This window comes from Acomys russatus, chromosome 1 (assembly GCF_903995435.1).
Source record: "Acomys russatus chromosome 1, mAcoRus1.1, whole genome shotgun sequence".
In the NCBI taxonomy this organism is placed as follows: Eukaryota; Metazoa; Chordata; class Mammalia; order Rodentia; family Muridae; genus Acomys; species Acomys russatus.
Window position 1 is genome coordinate 47,501,624 of NC_067137.1, and position 18,424 is coordinate 47,520,047.

General features: G+C 38.1%; 1 protein-coding gene across 1 annotated transcript in view; it reads right to left on the reverse strand.

The window, feature by feature from the left end:
• The window catches only part of Hdac9 (histone deacetylase 9), a 792,898-nt gene that overhangs the window by 153,600 nt on the left and 620,874 nt on the right, over positions 1 to 18,424 (reverse strand). The window contains exons 20-21 of the mRNA XM_051144941.1: positions 17,914 to 18,033; positions 17,503 to 17,600 (exon numbers count right to left, since the gene is read on the reverse strand). Of these exons, the coding sequence (XP_051000898.1) occupies positions 17,503 to 17,600; positions 17,914 to 18,033 (218 nt within the window). The remainder of the gene's footprint in view (positions 1 to 17,502; positions 17,601 to 17,913; positions 18,034 to 18,424) is intronic.

The following is an 18,424-nucleotide window of genomic DNA, read 5'->3' on the forward strand; positions in this document are numbered from 1 at the left end:
TGCTCTTGACAATGGCATAATCCCTTCTCTACATCATAGCTTCTCACGGCTGCTGATCATGCCCGGTCTTTCATATTATCTCTTGTCTACAACAAAGACAAGATATCAAAAGCGTTACTGCAAGTTAAGAAGCTAAACCTTCATAGTAATTAAATATTTTCATTGGATTACATATATAACTGTTTGGTTTTATATCTTCAAAAAATTCAGCCAAATGGAATATGTTACGGTGACTTCGTCATATTTTAGTTCTGTCAATTGTTTGGGTATTAATGTGCCATTTAAAGGCGCCAACAGAATTCACCCCTGCTCTTTCACCTGCTGGGACATGGAGTGTAATTATACTTGCTGGAAAGGAATTGCATTTCTGAAGTGGCATTTTCATGTACTTAGAATTTCTGAATATACAAAGAGTTGATGTAGCAAGTGTGTCTGGAGTGGGTACAGGCTTGTCTAAAGTGTGGCTGGCAGTATAGTGGAGCAGCATAGTATCTCAAGGACAGTGTCTAAAACTGAAAGAACAAAAGAGAGAACATACTTTTTAACTCTTGCCTATTTTATCCCACTTCAAGTTTTGAATAAACCACATTTGTTTGCCTTTGGCTCCTTTTTCATTTAAAAAAAAAATGCTCATTTGTTTCTGAGACTCAGTCCACATCAGGAACTTCAATATTGCTATTATTTTATGAAGCTGTGAGCCAGCCAAAACTTCACATCCTAAGGAAATAAACATTTTGATTTTAAGTACAATAACATATATCCCTTTAATGGAGAGGATAGTATATGGATGCATTTTTAAAAGTAAAATATCCTCAATTTGAGATGTGGATAGATTTAAAATTCTGCTGAGCTTCAAGCAGACTCGATCATTAATCTCTCCCCGTGGTTCCTGTATTATGAAATATGAGCTACTATGGTAAGAATGCTTTTTACCATCTTTCTTCTGAAGTTCATAAGCACAGGGTCCTCCATGCGGCTTTACATCACTCTGTTCTTCAGAATGCATTTAGACAGCCAGCACCCAGTTCTGCTGTGCCCACAAGAAAGATGGGCAGATTTCTACCAGATACAAGGATAAGCCTTTGCCTTCCAGAGGAGTGCCAGAGGAGTTTAAATACCTACATAAATGAGAACAGATGTTGATTTGCAAGTTTCATCCACATGACATCAAATCATGGGAATAAAAGATGGAAGGCCAAGCCCCACATGCAGGTGTTTGGTGCCCTGCATACATTGCAACTGTCCCTGAAGGTGCTGCCTCTACGTCATCTGTGAGCCTCAAGCCTGCCCTTCAGACTTTTGGAAAAGCCGTGTTTTCATAAGTATGATTTCTCCGCTGGAGAAAGTCAATAAGTACATTCCCCATTGTAAATCATAATATTTATTTAGTTCTCACAAAAGGACTACAAATTTATATTCACGGTATATTGAAATGGTCTATTTTTCCCACATTAGTTATCATCTCAGTAAATCTAGTTTTTGGCAAACTTTAGATGTAAAAATCATGGAATGTGAAAAGTAGTTTTTTTGTTTTGGTTTTTTGTTTTTTGTTTCTTTTTAGTTAAAAAAAAAAAAAAAAAAAAAAAAAAAAAAAAAAAAAAAAAAAAAAAAACAGCAAACCAAAAAACAGCACTAAGATCCAAAGCCATTGAGCTCTGCGAGCTGTTGTTGAGGGGTAGGGTGAGTGAGTTTTGTTTGGGCCAGAGCTTTCCCTTGCCTCTAAATGCAGTAAAAACCTTCAAGTACTAAATAGAACTCTGGGGGGGGGGGAGGGAACAAAATAAAACAACAATGAAACCTCATAATTTCTCCAATATATGTAATGTATCTTTCATCCTGGTTATATCACAAATAACTGCATAACAGTGAAATCTTTTAAACCAAGAGTCCAACGGATCTGCTATTTTCAGCCTGAAAAACTTCACAATGATGATTTGTAGACTGGATTTAATGTCTTCATATCTCAAAGATCTCCAAATACACTGGGAGGGTTTTGTGCAAGGTGAGGGCTTGTAACTTTTTCATCTTAAAAGTCAAATAGGTCATTGCCAAGAATACAACAGACCTATATTAGAAAAAACTACTAAAGAAACATGGTAGTTAAGTATAGCCATCCTTTTAATTACCCCTTATTATTTGGAAATGATTTAATTACCGTACAAATTCCTGGAAATTTTAGGCTTTAGAATTCATTTAGGGCAAAAAAATATTTTCTTAAAAGTTTAATAGTTTATCTGACCCTTTAAAATAAATTTTAAAAGTAAATTATTGCATTCAAATTTCTTTATGACGTTGTCAACTGAAGACACCACTCATTTCAAACTTCAGGACATCAAGATATTTTCTGGACTCTGTTAACTTGAACTCCATATTGTCTAATAATATCATATCTCTTTGATGCTCAGCTCAAAAAATCAAGTTTGCAAGCTTCCCGAGGAAGACAGGTGTGCATAAGATCAATTTTCTCTCGGGGTCAAAGTGCAGAAATTCTAAGGGTATCTAGAGACGCACACCTATAGAAATTGTAATTTTTTGATGAAAATTGGTACAATATGTTGCACAGATGAGAAAAATGCTCTTATGTTTATTACCAGAGCAAAAGAGCAGATAGAACTGACAACCTTCTAAAATTTATTCTTGTGGCTATTTTGTGACCAGTTTTTATCAAATTCTTTAAAATAGCTCAACATTATGAGTATAGAGATCAGAGTATGGACAATGAATAAAGCCATAACTCACAATAGTCATAAATTTATACACATTGCTTTTTATTGAAATAAAATATTAATAGATGAAAGTCATTACTGCTTTGTTCCCAGGATTGACTGACAAGTTCAGATTTGAGGCCCACATCGTATTTATTAGCCAAGTCTTTCAGAAAGGGAAAATGTGGGCTTGATTTGTAAGCTATGATAAATAGTCTGGGAAAGAAAGTAGCAAGGCCAACTTGATATGTACAGTATTTCATATTGGCAAATTGTTTCTTGAAATTGTATCCTCATTCCTAAAATGTCTTGGGTATCCTTGAGGAAGAATGCACCATCATAAGCATAATGTATTTATTTGTGACTGAAGACGGAGTATCCATTCCAAGACTGGGTATCATCGACCACAGCTCTCAGAAACAAAATAAGACCCCCAAATCTTTTAACAGTTTTGAGATTGATCTTCAAATGACAACATATCATTTTTCTTTCAAAATTGGATCTAAAAGCTCATTTATCATTCTATATTCTACTAATATTTAACGTGTTTTAAGTCTTGTCATATGCCCATTATTTAACAATCTAACTACGTATATGAAATGAACTAGTTTGTTTTACAAAAACTTTTAAATTCCATTGTAAATAAAAGCCTTGTGATTAGAAAAAATGAAGGTCATGTGGGCTGGGATTGATTTGATAGACTCTCTCATGATATCAAATGGAGACAGGGAGAACCCTCTTAGAGATATTTGAGATAGAGGAAGTAAAAATATAAAAGATACTTTTCAATTTTAAAATATTGCTATTGTTACCTGTTTAGCTGCCTATGCATTTGACAAACAAATCACTTTTTTTTTTTTTTTTTTTTTTTTTTTTGCTACCTGTACCATAGTCAGAGGAACCATAGTTTATCACCTGAGGCAAAGAAGTACAGTCTCAAAAATGACCTCTGATAGCATTGCCAGAAAAATGCTGATCATCATTTAGAGCTCCGTGACATCAATAAACCTAGACACATTTAGCAAGCTTGCTATCTTCACTTGGAAAACAATAGCATTTTTCAAAGTCCCAAGGATTTTGAAAACAAACAGCTGCTCTATATAACCTTAACACACACTCTATATAAACTCAACACACACTCTATATAGCTATTATTATCGTTATATTCTTCTTGTCCCACTGGTATTGTTTTCTATTCAATCCAACTCTAAATTATATTAAAACAAGAACAATATCCCTAGAACAATATTTACTTAGTTGTCCTTACCAAAGTGGGGAAACTAAGCATTTAAGTATTATGTACGGTCTTATTTAATTTCTTAGAAGAAAATAAACTTTGTGAACATAACAAGGGATTCTAGAAATGGTCTTCTAAAGCTAATTATAAAATGATGATGTGTTTGATAAAATAACAATGAGAGAAAATAAGACGTACTAATTTATGTGTCTTGCTCAAAATGATCTGCTGTTGGTCTGTGGTTAAAACATTCACATGAGGCAGAACATTGTTTAATAGTTGTCAGAAGTATGTATGTGTTAAGAATGTGAAAGTAAAACTCTATTTCATTCTCATAATCAGTGGAGGAATCGTGGGCAGACATTAGTTCTATTTGGAAGACCTTGTCTCAGAGACAGAATTGGGAGCTTGAATGATGATCTGAGAGCAGACCAGGTATGTGCTCATTATGTGTACTGCAGCTTTACAAGAGTGAGTTTAAATTTGTTTATAAAGTAAGCAAATAATTATGAACTGAAATCATAAGGAAGAGATAACAGGCTATGGAATTACTCTCATCCCCTCAAGTGACCTGAAAGCTTTAAATAAGAAGCAAGAAGCTACCCTTCTGACATCTTTAGTTGGTTAGATGGCCAAAGATTTTTAACAAAGTCTACAACATGAAGCCCATCACATTTTAGATGAAACAGGTACTTCATAAGTCAATGAAAGGAGGCAAAATGATGTTTACAATGATACTACCATGATTTAGAAACTAGTTTTTATTTCCTAGAGATTACTCTCAAAGATCCCTCTCAGCACACTGTAAATCCTCAGTTAAATTCAATTATTCTGAGTTGGTTTTGCCTTGAGATGACTTTCTCTGTCTTCTTCATGTTACAGACCTTTGTCTTCTGAAAAGGCTCTTCAATGGCAAATACTCATCAAAATAGCGCAAAATATAACACATTAACTTGGCAATTAGTTCTTTTTTTTAATTTTTATTTTTTTATTAATTTATTCTTGTTACATCTCAATGGCTATCCCATCCCTTGTATCCTCCCATTCTTCCCTCCCCCCATTTTCCCATTATTCCCCTCCCCTATGACTGTTCCTGAGGAGGATTACCTCCCCCGGTATATGCTCATAGGGTATCAAGTCTCTTCTTGGTAACCTGCTGTCCTTCCCCTGAGTGCCACCAGGTCTCCCCATCCAGGGGACATGGTCAAATGTGAGGCACCAGAGTACGTGAGAAAGTCATATCCCACTCTCCACTCAACTGTGGAGAATGTTCTGACCATTGGCTAGATCTGAGTAGGGGTTTAAAGTTTACCGCCTGTATTGTCCTTGGTTGGTGTCTTAGTTCGAGCGGGACCCCTGGGCCCAAATCTGCCTATCATAATGTTCTACTTGTAGCTTTCTAGGACCCTCTGGATCCTTCTACTTTGCTATTCTCCCATGCTTCTCTCATCTAGAGTCCCAATAGGATGTCCTCCCCTCTGTCCCAGTTTCCTGGTAAGTGAAGGCTTTCGTGGGACATGCCCCTTTGGCTAGTATGCAGATATAAGTGAGTATATACCATCTGATTCTTTCTGCTTCTGGGTTAACTCACTCATTATGATCATTTCTAGCTCAATCCATTTATCCACAAATTTCAGGAATTCCTTGTTTTTAATAGCTGAGTAGTATTCCATAGTGTATATGTACCACAGTTTCTTTATCCATTCTTCTACTGATGGACACTTAGGCTGTTTCCATGTTCTGGCTATTATGAATAAGGCTGCTATGAACATGGTTGAGCAAAGTTTCTTGTTGTGTGCTGGAGCATCTTCTGGGTATATTCCAAGGAGTGGAATAGCTGGGTCTTGAGGAAGCCCTATTCCCATTTTTCTGAGATAGCACCTGATAGATTTCCAAAGTGGCTGTACTAGTTTGCATTCCCACCAGCAATGAAGGAGTGTTCCTCTCTCCCCACATCTTTGCCAGCATGTGGTGTCACTTGAATTATTGATCTTAGCCATTCTGATGGATGTAAGATGGAATCTCAGAGTTGTTTTGATTTGCATTTCCCTGATGACTAAGGAGGTTGAGCATTTCTTTAAGTGTTTCTCAGCCATTTGATATTCCTCTGTTGAGAATTCTCTGTTTAGCAATTAGTTCTTAAAATTAAGATGTGTTTCCACAAAGCAGACCATTGCTCCTTCATATGCCAAATGGGCTCATTTCAGGGCCTCACGTGGTCTTCACTCTGAATCTATAGGTGCTTAATCCCTATAGAATCTAAAATTTGCAGAAGCTTAGGTCTTCTAGGTCCTTTTTATAAAACAGTGTGATATTTGTGTAACACCTTTGTTTGTTTGCCTAAATACTTTAAATTAATCAATCAATAAACTTTATGGTGGCAGGGATCAAACTTTGGTTTTAACATGATAGACAAGCACTCCTCCACTAAGCCACATGCCTAATTCTGCCTATATTCCTTTAAACACTCTTGCATTACTTATAATACCTAATATAATATAAACCTATACATGATTTACTGTTTAGAGAATGAGACAAGAAAAAAATCTCTAAAAATGCTCTGTATACTTTTTTTCAAGTACTGTACATTTACTATTAAGTCCATGGATGTGTATCATATGGAGGTGGGGAGACAGAGGTAAATTCAAAAGGAGGTAACATAACAATATGGGTGTTCGAAAAAGCCATAAAAATTCTTAACATGGAAATTTAAAAAACCTTTAACATGAAAAATATATGTATACATATTTTTAAATGAACTTTTTCCACTGGGGCTAACAATGCTCCCTCCAAGAGCCGAAGATCACATAATAGAAATCTAATGCCAGACATGAGAAGCTCTCTTTTGAGCTGTTGATCAAGGCTTTTCAAGGAACTCCAAAACCATACAGCCTATTGCTATTGCCTTTGGTTGACCCCAGAGGTAAAAGGTAAGTCCCTATTGCTGAAAATATCATGCTCGTCAGAAACAGGACCCAGAGGCCTGTGAGCCAGAACTGACCTGAATGCCCCCTCCCTGAGTACTTTCATAGTATCAGAAGGTACCATGCAAGCTTCCAAAGGAGGGAGGCAACCACTAGTCCTACCTAACTGTGATGCCTATGAACCACATCAATGACCAGCATGGCATGCTAACCTAAGGGTGCAGTAGGGGTGCACATAGCTTGGTGGCAGCCAACAGCTCTCTAATTAGACCTATGACCTGCTCAAAAAGATGGAAACCATGACTAATAATGGAAACCTAGCCAACTCTACAGGGCTAGTGAAATCATGCATATGGAGGAGAACTTACAGCCACCACTTTGTTAAACCAGCATAACTCCAAACTATGTTCTAAAAGTCATTATCACATATCATCACACATGAAGGACACTTCTCTTTGCAGTAGATGGAGTCCACAATAGATAACTACAACTAATCAAAATGAAGAGCTGTATTGCCTAGTCTGAATAGATACATCTACAAAACATTTCCTCACTAAGGCTCAAGGGACATTGTAGAAGAGGGGGTAGAAAGATTTTTAAGTGTCATAGGAAAAGAGAATTTTCTGTGAGAATGTGTCTTCTAGGAATGTCAGAAGCTACATCCGCAAAGTCTCACCAACATGACTGTTCAAACATCATCTTAGCAAGGATGTCACTAGTGGACATACAAAAGTGGATGGAGAAAATTCATAACACCTAAGCCCTACACAATAGGAAACCAAGAAATGTTGATAATGGGGGAAACGGTCTTCTCCAGGAAGCGGCACACCGATTGGTTATCCAATACTAAACGGTAAATCGTGTAAATATGTGTGTGAGTAACAGTATACAGATTGAGCAGGTTATATTTAGAAATACATATGCATATACATTTACATATATGAATATAACAACAATTAATGAAAAAAAGAGGCCACAGTTTGAAAGAGACCAGGGAAGATATATGAGAAGCTTTGGAGGGAAAAGAGAATTAAGGAGAGATGATGCAATTATACTATAATCTCAAAAATAAAAAAAAAATAAAAATTTAAAAGGCTGCATAAGAATTGTCACCCATTAATTCACTAAAATAGGCAAGATTCTGACCTCAGCCCATCAAGTCTCATCTGGACAACCTGTATCCTCTTTCTCTGTGGCCTGGCAAAGCTGCCCACCCAAGGGGAGGTGATCAACATTGGGAAGGTAGAGTCCATGTCAGAAGTAGCCACTACTCCCCATATTGTGGGATCCACAAGGATATAGTGCTGCCTATCTACTACATCTGAGTAGAGGGTCTAGGTCTTCATCATGCATGGTCCTTGGTTGGTCCATCAGTCATTGCAGCAACTCCTCCTCCACCCAGATTTTTAAATGTCTATTTTATCTATTATGATTTATTCACATTACCTCCTGATTGTTATCCCCATCTCATTCCCACACTCCCTCCCTCTTCTGTCTATTCCCCTCCCCTAGACCTCTGGCAGCAGCCCATTAAGTCTCATCAAGTTAGCCTGCCTCCCCCTCCACCATGTGCCCACTTGGCCATCTTGCCAAGAGGCAATGATCAAATTGTGGGCACCCGAATACATGTCAGAGGTTCAGCAGCACCCCCATGCAGTCCATTGGCTAAATCTGAACAGGGGTCTTGGTTCTCTGCATGCATTGTCCTTGACTGGTTCATCAGTTTGTGCAAGCCGCCCCGCCCCCAGCACTGTGCTCAGATCTGCAGGCCTTCGTGGTCTCCCTGTGGAGCTCCTGCTCCCTCCTGGACTTTCCATCCTCCCACTCTTCCCTATAACTCTCAGCACTCTGTCCAGAGTCCAGCTTCCAGTCTTAGTATCTGTCTCAACCCCATACTGGGTGGAGTCTCTCAGGGGACATTTATTTTGGGCTAATATCCACTTATAAGTGAGTATATACCCTGCATGTCTTTCTAGGTCTGGGTTACCTCACTTAGGATAATCATTTCCAGTTCCATCCATTTGCCTGCAAATTCAAGATTTCCTTGTTTTTAATAGCTGAATAGTATTCCATTGCATAAATGTGCCACGGTTTCTTCATCCATTCTTTGGTTGAGGGACATCTAGGTAGTTTCCAGATTCTGGCTATTACGAATGAAGCTCCTATGAACATAGTTGCACAAATGTTCTTGTTGTATGATGGAACATCTTTTGTGTATATGCCCAGGAGTGGTATAGATTGATTTTAAGGTAGAACCATTCTCAATTTTCTGAGAAAGTGCCAGACTGATTTCCAAAGTTGAGGTCAGATATTAGGAGAAGAGTTCTCCCCTTTCTGAGGACTAGGGTAGGGAGGGACAGGGGATGAGGGAGGGGCCACAATTGGGATGTAAAGAATTTGAACTGCAGAATAAGCAGGCAATTTATATTGTTAATCCCACTACACGTGAATAGCTCTGAGACTGGCTGAGACATGAACGTCTATGCATACCAAATGCTTCTTATTGGTTACAGAATCCCTGTGATTTAGGATTAGATGCCATTCTTCCTATGGTATGAATGAAGATTTACAGATGTTTTTCTTCTGCTCATACAAAGAGCAGAGAACTAGCCTTAAATGTTCTGTGCACCCTGCACACCTCATACATTTATAATTTTAGGACTGTATAACACTTGTGAGAAATTATATGTTATCAGAACAAAAGAACTGGACATTGAAGCTGGATCAGACCTGACTGGATTCATTGCTCTCGGCATGCTGGATGTTGACTTTCTACATCCTTCATGTTCCAGCACCAAGTGCTTCAGTTGCTGTTCTCCATCAGAATAGGACATCCCCCAGGACGGCTTCAAAGAAAGCTTCCTATCCTAATTGGTCCAGCAGTTCAGATTGTCACATGCAGGACTTCTATTAAGCCTAGAATTTCTCAAATAGAAACTGGACCACAAATGCTATTCCTAGCTTGTTTAACAATTTTCCACAATTTTATTGGGCCCTTACAAAGATATTTTTCATCCTAAATCAACCATAAGAAACCTTAAGAGAATGGCACCCATTTCTCTTAAGGGGGTTGGCTAGGTTATTGGTTGCTTTCTTGGGCTATTGACATTTATTTTCATTGGGAGTTGGTTATAAGTTACTATTGGTCATATTCAGAGAGAAATGAGGTTAGCCTCAGGGATGTCTCTCTTTTCCTTTATCTTTCTTTCTTAAGTTTGGAGATAGGGGTTGAAAAGAAAGAGGAAGGAATTAAGAAATATATAGGGATGATAGGATAAAAAGTAGATTATTGAGTTAGTCTACTCCTCAACTTGAGGCATTAATTGTTGCTCACAAGGTTATTTTTAATTCATTGGCATAGAATTTTGTAAATTGATCCAAAATAAGTTTAATTTTGATAGATTGGTATAAAATTTAAATTTAAGATTATTCACACACATTATATATATTTCTACTCTAATATGAGATATTTACCCATACAACTCAAGTAGAATACAAAGTTTATCTCCAATACTTTGAAAGTGCTATTGCAGGCTGTTTAGAATAGCAAATTACACAAGTTAATTGTCAGTTGTTGACTCATGGTCATGTCAATTACTAGTCTATTTTTATCACAAGAATATATATCCTAGGTGCAACAGATATGTTTCTATAGATAAAGTAAAATAGTTAGATAAGGTCTTCAAAAACCTCAGAGTCCTACGGAATACGGCATATAAAGATGTTTTTATTGTTTTAAGGATTCTCTGACAATAAGACAGGATAACTTCCGGCCAACACCCAGCCTACCTCAAAGAAGATGATGAGCATCAAAGAACCTCCTTTTGGAGATGGCTTCAAATGTGGCAAACCAGCCACTAGGCAAAATGTCCTTTTGCTACTGACAGAATTCTGCCTATAAACAGGTAAGCTTGGATAGACTGCCAAACTCTTCCAAGACAGGATAAACAAGTCCTCAAAAGCTCCTGCCTCAAAAATATGCCTGTCAGATATGCTGAGCTAGAAGGCTGAAGATGATGCTCCAACATTATAGAGTTTTGGGTGACTGTTCAGGCAGCAAACTGACTCTGTCATCTTCTCATTCGGGAAGCTGCTAATCTACACTTTCTGTATGCTCAGGTAATTAATTTTACTCCTTCTCAAGTCTCTGATGGGGTTGAAGACCAGATAGTTTAGTTTCACAATTAAGCTTAGTTGTTTAGTGGTTATGATGTTCTTAGGTCTAAATAGATTTTTAAGTTGATAATGACGAGATATGATAAATATTGATTTACATTCAGAGCTTTAGACTCACCAAGATAGGAAGGGTGTTTTCTTCAAGGTTGCCAAATACAAATAGCCAAAACACTATGAATGTAGCTTAATATAATTCATGATTATTTCATGATTCTTCTTGCCTTATGTAGTTTATTTTATGTATGTGTAATAATATAAATGTATATGTAAAAAATAAAAAAAAATTTTAAAAATAGGCAAGATTCCAAGTTCTGCCACTCCCTTCCTTCTGCACTGAAAATTGTTACATGGAAAGAAACTACATGGAGTTGTTTTCCTCATTAAATATAACTGGAAGTTTAAAATATAGACTGCATTAGCCCACTAAAAACAAACAATAACAATTGAAGTATATAAATAGTCACTTTAATGATAATCACTCATGAAGAATTAGACAATTAAAAAACAATAGGCCTGGTGCAGGGTAAAGGATTTAGGGTCACTGATCAAACGATAAATTACTGAAAAGGCAGTATTCAGCAGGCACCCTGATAGCTCCTGAGGGGAAAAAAAAGACATCTAGCATTCTATGAGCAGGAAAACGGATGTTCAAAGTTACAGGCAGCCTTTTCAAGCTTCTTTGGGCTCATTTAAACCCAAGTCTTCTGGTTTTCCTCTTACAAGCCTCACCTTTTCTCTGCTCTGAGCCAGTCAACTAGTATTATAGATGAACTATTTGCCACACAGTCAAGATTTCTGGTAGGTTGGGTGACAAAGGGCACATAAAAGCCTTACATTTTGGCAATAATACAGAATCACTCCTTAGTAGTTTAGGACATAAGAAATTAGCAATGTGGTAAAACAAGACAGGTTTAGAGGTTAAAGCAAAGTAAGTTCAGACCATGGCCTTTCTGGCTAGTGGTACTGGGACTTGTACTCAGAACTGTAATACATTGCTGTTGTTTGTTTTGTTTTGTTTTGTTTTGTTGAGACAAGATTTATCTGTGTATCCCTGGCTGTCCTGGAATTCCTTCTATAGACCGTGCTGGCCTTGAACTCACAGAGACCTGTAAACCTCTGCCTCCCGAGTGCTGGGATTAAAGGCCTGCACCACCATGCTTGGCTTGTTACTCCTAATTCTTATCAAGTGTCTAACCTAGAACTTGTTGTATAAGACTACCTTGTAAATAGCCTTAATAGGCTTATACATGGTATCATTGGAAACATATCTTAGTTGAAATTATATTTAATATTATTAAGTGTTTCTAAAACTTTTATAAAAACCAGAGTATTACTCTTCAATCATTTCAGAGGTAAGTGATAACTGTTTGCAACAAATAACAAATCATCTGTAATTATTTAGCTATTTCATTTTTAAAATGAGGTACACAGTAAACATGAAAAGCCAAGCAAATATGGTGGACCTCATGTCACTAAGGAGGCAGAAACAGGACAACCTCAGAGCAATCTGTGCAGCTAAATAAGATAATCTGTTAAGTTCCTTGTCTCACAAAAACCTCTGCCTCAGTAAATAAAGTGGAGAGGCTCATGATCAAGATACCTGTTGTCAGTCAGCTTCTGGCCTTAACATGTAATAGCACACATGCACAGACTTGTACCCACACATGTGTAAACATGAAGATACATGCATGGCACATATAGATGTAATAATACTTGTTACTACATGAGTTATACTATATGGTAGCATTATATATGTGTAATATTGTTACATGTGTATGTGGCATACTACTACTACCACTATTATTATTATTATTATTATTATTATTATTATTATTATTATTATTATTATTATTTCTGGAGTTCATCTGACCAATTGCAACATTTATAAATGCCAATGGATAGTGATAGATAGAATGTAAGTAGATAGATAGGCAATAGATTGATAGATGATAGACAGTGTTTTAGTTACTTTTCTATTGCTCTGGTTAATGGCAACTTATAAAAGAAAGCATTTAATGGGCTTATAGTTTCAGAAGGTTAGAATCTATAAAGATGTAACACATTCTTGGTAGCAGGAGCAGCCAAGAGTTCACATATTGATCCACAAGTAGAAGGACAAGAGAGCTAACTCAACAGGAATAAGTCTTTTAAAACCTCCACACCCACCCCCTAGTGAAGTGACATGCTTCCTCTAGCAAGGACACACCATCCAATCCTCCCAAAGCAGACATCAACCACAGAGCAGCCATTCCCATTCAAACAACCATATTCCATTCCCTGGCCTGCATAGGCCTATGGCCATATCATAATGAAAGCCGCATCCAGTCCAAGTTCAAATCTTCATAGCTTTCAGTCTTAACAGTGTTTATACCCAGAGTACAATTTTTTTTTTCTGAAACGCAATGCAATTTCTTGCTACTCCTTTACATCAGAAAACAAGTTACATACTTCTAGTATACAATGGCACATAATAGACATTATCATTTCAGTAAGAAGGAATTGGGCATAGTGAGGAAATACTGCTGAAAACAAGAACAAAACTTTAAAGCAAAAACCAAATCCCATAGCTCCACGTCCATTGTCAAAGGACTTAGATCATTCTGCCCTTCATGTTTACTGCCTGAAACACATTTCTTTTAGGCTATTTCTGTTTCTTGTATTCTGCTCTGCCCTGTAGATATCACGTGACCCTGACACTTCCAACTTCTTGGAGTCTCCAACACATCCTAGGCCTCACTTTCACAGCTTCATGTAATGGCCTCTCAGAGCTTCTTGCTCTCTCAGACTCTCATTTAGGGACTTGCCTGCAATACACTGCCTGGTGTCAGAGGCTCCTGAACTGTGGAGGAAGACTCTGCAACTGGTGTATCTTTTATGACTGCCACAGCCACAGCCACAGCCGCATAGAAGATGCTACCAGGCTGGTCTGCAGATGGAGCCTGGCCCCTTTGATTCACATTTGTAAAAGATTTTCTTAGGTGTGCATTTTAGGGACAGACAAAGTCTTGGATCTTTTCCTTTTGCAAGCTGAAAGCTTAGCTGGGAGGGGTATTGGCCTTAGGCACCCATCCTCCCTTTATTCCACTTTGTATAGACTTCTCCCTAATCTCCTTCTTTCAGCCCAAGGCTTGGCTCCACCATTACATCCCTCAGTTCTCCTTTTCTCTCCCAACTATACTGGTGTTTCCTTTTGTCCCACCTGCTCATTTTCACTGTAGAGCTGCAAAGGAGTGATCACTAAATACCATGTGACTGAGTCGATATTAGGCTGTCTAGATATCTCTGCCAAAGAAATTAGTTCATTACTTTTTAATTTAAGGCCAGGCTAATTCTTAGGGCAGTGCACTTAACATCCTTCACTCTCTGGGCAAACAGCTGTTGAAGTCCTTCATTCCCTCTGGTGCTGGGCCTCCCCAATCCACATACTTCTCACCTCAGTCTTCCAGGCTCTTAATGTCGGGTTTCAAACTAGCAGGCTGAGTTGCCTGTTTAAACTATCAAAGCAGATCTGGCCTCCAGGTTCTCCCAGCATCCTTCAGTCCCTACTTGTTACAGGGCGTGGCTGCCATACCCTGCCCTCTACACTGAACTTTCCAGCCCAAGCCCAGGTCCCCTCCCACAGAAGCTCTTTCCTCTCTTCTCCCTGTGTCTGTCTCTCTGTGTCTCTGTCTCTGTCTCTCTCCTTTCCCCACCACCCCTCCTCTTCCTGTGCAAGCGTTCTTTCTTTCTATCCACTTCTCTGTCTCTTGGTCTGCATGGAAACTTCCCTGACCCCATTCCTTGGTATCTGAATTTTTCCAATAGCTGCCCCCAGTAATCCTGTCTATATATTTAATTGGTTTAAATTGCCTCATTTCCTAGGCCAGAGAATACCTGTCACATAATAGGATTCCCATCAATCCCTGTGTACAGCATCCAACTACTTTTCTAGTCAGAACTATTCAAGTCTTCCACATTCATCCAGAAAACTTCAAGGTCATGCCTGCCCCAGCAAGGATGGACCAACTTCTGTCTTAGTTACTTTTTTATTTCTGTGGTAAAATATTATGACTAAGGTAACTTATAAAAGAGTTGACTTGAATGTACAGTTTCAGTGGGGTAGAGATCATAATGGCAGAGCAAAACTACGGTGGCATGAACAGGTGAGAGTTCACATATTGATCTACAAGCAGGAAGCGAAGAGAGCTAAGTGAAAATGGTGTGAGCCCTTTGAAGCTTCAAAGCTCACCATGAGTGAAACCTCCTCCAGCAAGCCCACACCTCTTAATAGACAGTCAAGCAAACACATGGAGCATGGTCAAAGGCTTTATGAATTATGGCGAGGTCCCCTTCTTCCAAGGTCCCTTCCTGCCCTTCAGGTAACAATGACAGACCATCTCATGCCCCCACACCATTCAGTCTTTTCACTCTGCCTGGTATGCATCTACCTTCATCCACACACAGACAAATTCCTTTGTCCTCTAACAAACTTCTACTCACACTTAACAGGCTAAACAGTAGTTCATACTTTTACTTGACCTTTCAGACTTGTCCCTCCCTGCCTAAGCCATGTTGGGCTCTACAATAAATATACATCACTTCTTTAATAATGCCTGATAATAAGAGAGTTCTGAATTCCAAACACCACATTTCTTGGTGTACAGCGCACTTAAGAAATACTTTTTGAATGAATTGTTTACTTTCTTTACTCATTCATGACGAATTCACAAATATTTCCAGGCATACACATTAAAACATAACCATGATAAAGTTTTCAATCAATAGGATTATTATAGTTTAAAATATGTTCCTTAAATAACTATGAATATTACACACCACATTTTTAATTCCTGCAGTGTATGTAAGGCCACTTCTGTAATTAAACGAAAGTAACATTGAATGAACCTGGGGGTTCATAACATTTTTCTAATATAATTTGTCTACAAACCAACCAAACAAACATGCCCATCCCGATTCATTTAATATTTCCACCACAGAATAATAAAGTGCAATTACTACCAGTTTATGTATTATTAAATAAAATTATGTTCAAAGGAAACAAATTCATCTACCAGTTGTGTTTTGAGATGAGTGCAAATAGGAGTAGAACGTAATTTGTTGTTCACCACTGTGCATGTGAGAGTCACTTCTACACAGTGTTGATAATGCCATCTGTGTCCTGAAACCACATTAACTTTATATGTATTACATATAACAATATTAAAAATCTACAAAGTCCTCAGACTTCCTTTAAGATGTTAATTATTTTTAAATAATATTTTAAACTTGCTGCTAATTAAAGCAAAACTTTCTCCACATACAGCCTAAGTTTAGAGTACATAACATTTTCTCTGTTTTTGTTTCTCTAAGGATTGCAGACACTACCTTTCTGTATATTTTTCCCCAATATATACATCTAGAATATGGGTAGAAATTTCCCTTGTATCTCAAATACCAAGTCAATCACTGTTATTTTATAAGTAGCTGCTTTTCTATCAGTTCTTTGGACCTCTTTTCTAATGAGATGTGACCTTGCAATAAGAAAATGAAGAATACATGACACAGATAAACTTGGAAACCCACCAGTCTATGGTTTCCTAAAACCTTCCCTCTAATTCTCCTTTGCTCAGATATAATACTGATGATGACTTCTCTTCTTGGGGATTTATAAATTTCAAGACTATGAATATGTATGCGTCTCCAGTGGGCTAAATCTCCTGCAATCTTGCAAGCTGAGGTTCACATGGAGATCAAACGAGATTTCTCCTTAAACAGATCTATACAAAGACCCTGTTTTTATTTTTATTTTTCTTTAGTTCTAGAAAATAAATGCTCCAAATATTTCACAGAGGGGGAAAGAAATGGGGATGGGGTGGGGCAGAGAAACAGAGACAGTGAAACAGACCATGAGAGAGAGCCAGAATACAAGATTTTACTTTCTCGTTTTTCTTGTTTGAATTAACTGTTAAGGTCTTTGCTTAGTAAAAACACAAGTGACAGAACTTACTCCTAGATAATCTGAAAACAAATAATTGGCTAATATTTTTATGTGAGTTGGAAACATACAAAAGTCTTTTGCTATCACATGGGATAGTCTAAGCCAATGCACTGAACTGAGAATTTCAATGGATTTTTGTTTGGCAAATGCTTACTGTACAAAGTTAATAGACACTAAAGGTCTTCTCAAAGCATTTACTATGTGAATGTCTATTTTAAATTACTTCATCTATTATAATGGGTAGAAGTTTGCAGACAAAGTCCATGAATAACAAATACACCACCCCCTTTGGAGTGGGAGGGAAACACCCCTTGGTCACTGGCCAATATACATGTATAAACACAACGAGGTCTTGATAAATCTTATTTTCTTACAGACATCTCCACGTGGCTTTGTAGCGAGTCTTTACCCTAGTAATCCACAGTTGTCTTTCACATTTGGTGCTTCCTAACAGGACACTTTCAGAGAGAAGGAAGTACCAACCTGAAGGCTTCCAAGTATTCAACATCTCCCATAGGCGGGTCAAGGCCACCTGTCCAGGCAATGTTTATGTTGTAGCCTTCTCCCAGACCTATTCCAACCTGGGGAGAGAAAAACACACCACTGTGGCTAGGGAAGGGGAAAAATGGAAGAAACAAAAGGCAGGAGAAACAAGCACATGTGAGCTCTTGACGTAGACATCAAACAGGGCGTCAAATCAACTCGACTCTGCTTTGACAACCAGCGCTCTGGGTTATGCACTTGTTCTGTGCTGGTTCTTGGTCCTGTGGGACAAGTGGGTAATCTGGTGTAATTTAAAACACCAGCAAAGGACAAGAAAATTAGGGGTAATCACGCAATGCAATTACCTGCGAGATACAAGTAAAAGCAGGGCTCTAAAGAAATAAACCGAACCTCATTCGGGGCTCCGCTGCCAGGGAAAAAGTTCCCTTCATCATAGCGATGGAGTGAAATGTACAGGATGCTGGGGTCAGCATAAAAGGCCTGCTGTGTACCGTTTCCATGGTGAACATCCTACAGGGAAAAGAAAACAGATGACAAATACCGTCACATCTGACTCTGGAGACAGCTCTTCTGATTTCTGGTTCCCTCTCTTCCTACCCTACCCTCCTCATTTTTTAGTCTTCTCACCCTGTCTTTCTCTCTCTCCCTTTCAGGCTACTTCAACACCACCCCCTTTACTTCCTGAACTTTCAGGCAAATTACCCTTTAATGCTCTCATTTTTTTAAAAACTGGCTTCTAAAAATCAGGAAACCACAGCGAGCATGCCCTGGAGACTCCAGATGAGCAGTCACTGAGAAAGGCCAGTCCTTCGGTACAATTAGATATTTATACACCGGCGCTTTGTACTCTTTGCTTCAGTGATGGAATCTTGCATCCTGTTTTATGGAGGAATTTTATGAC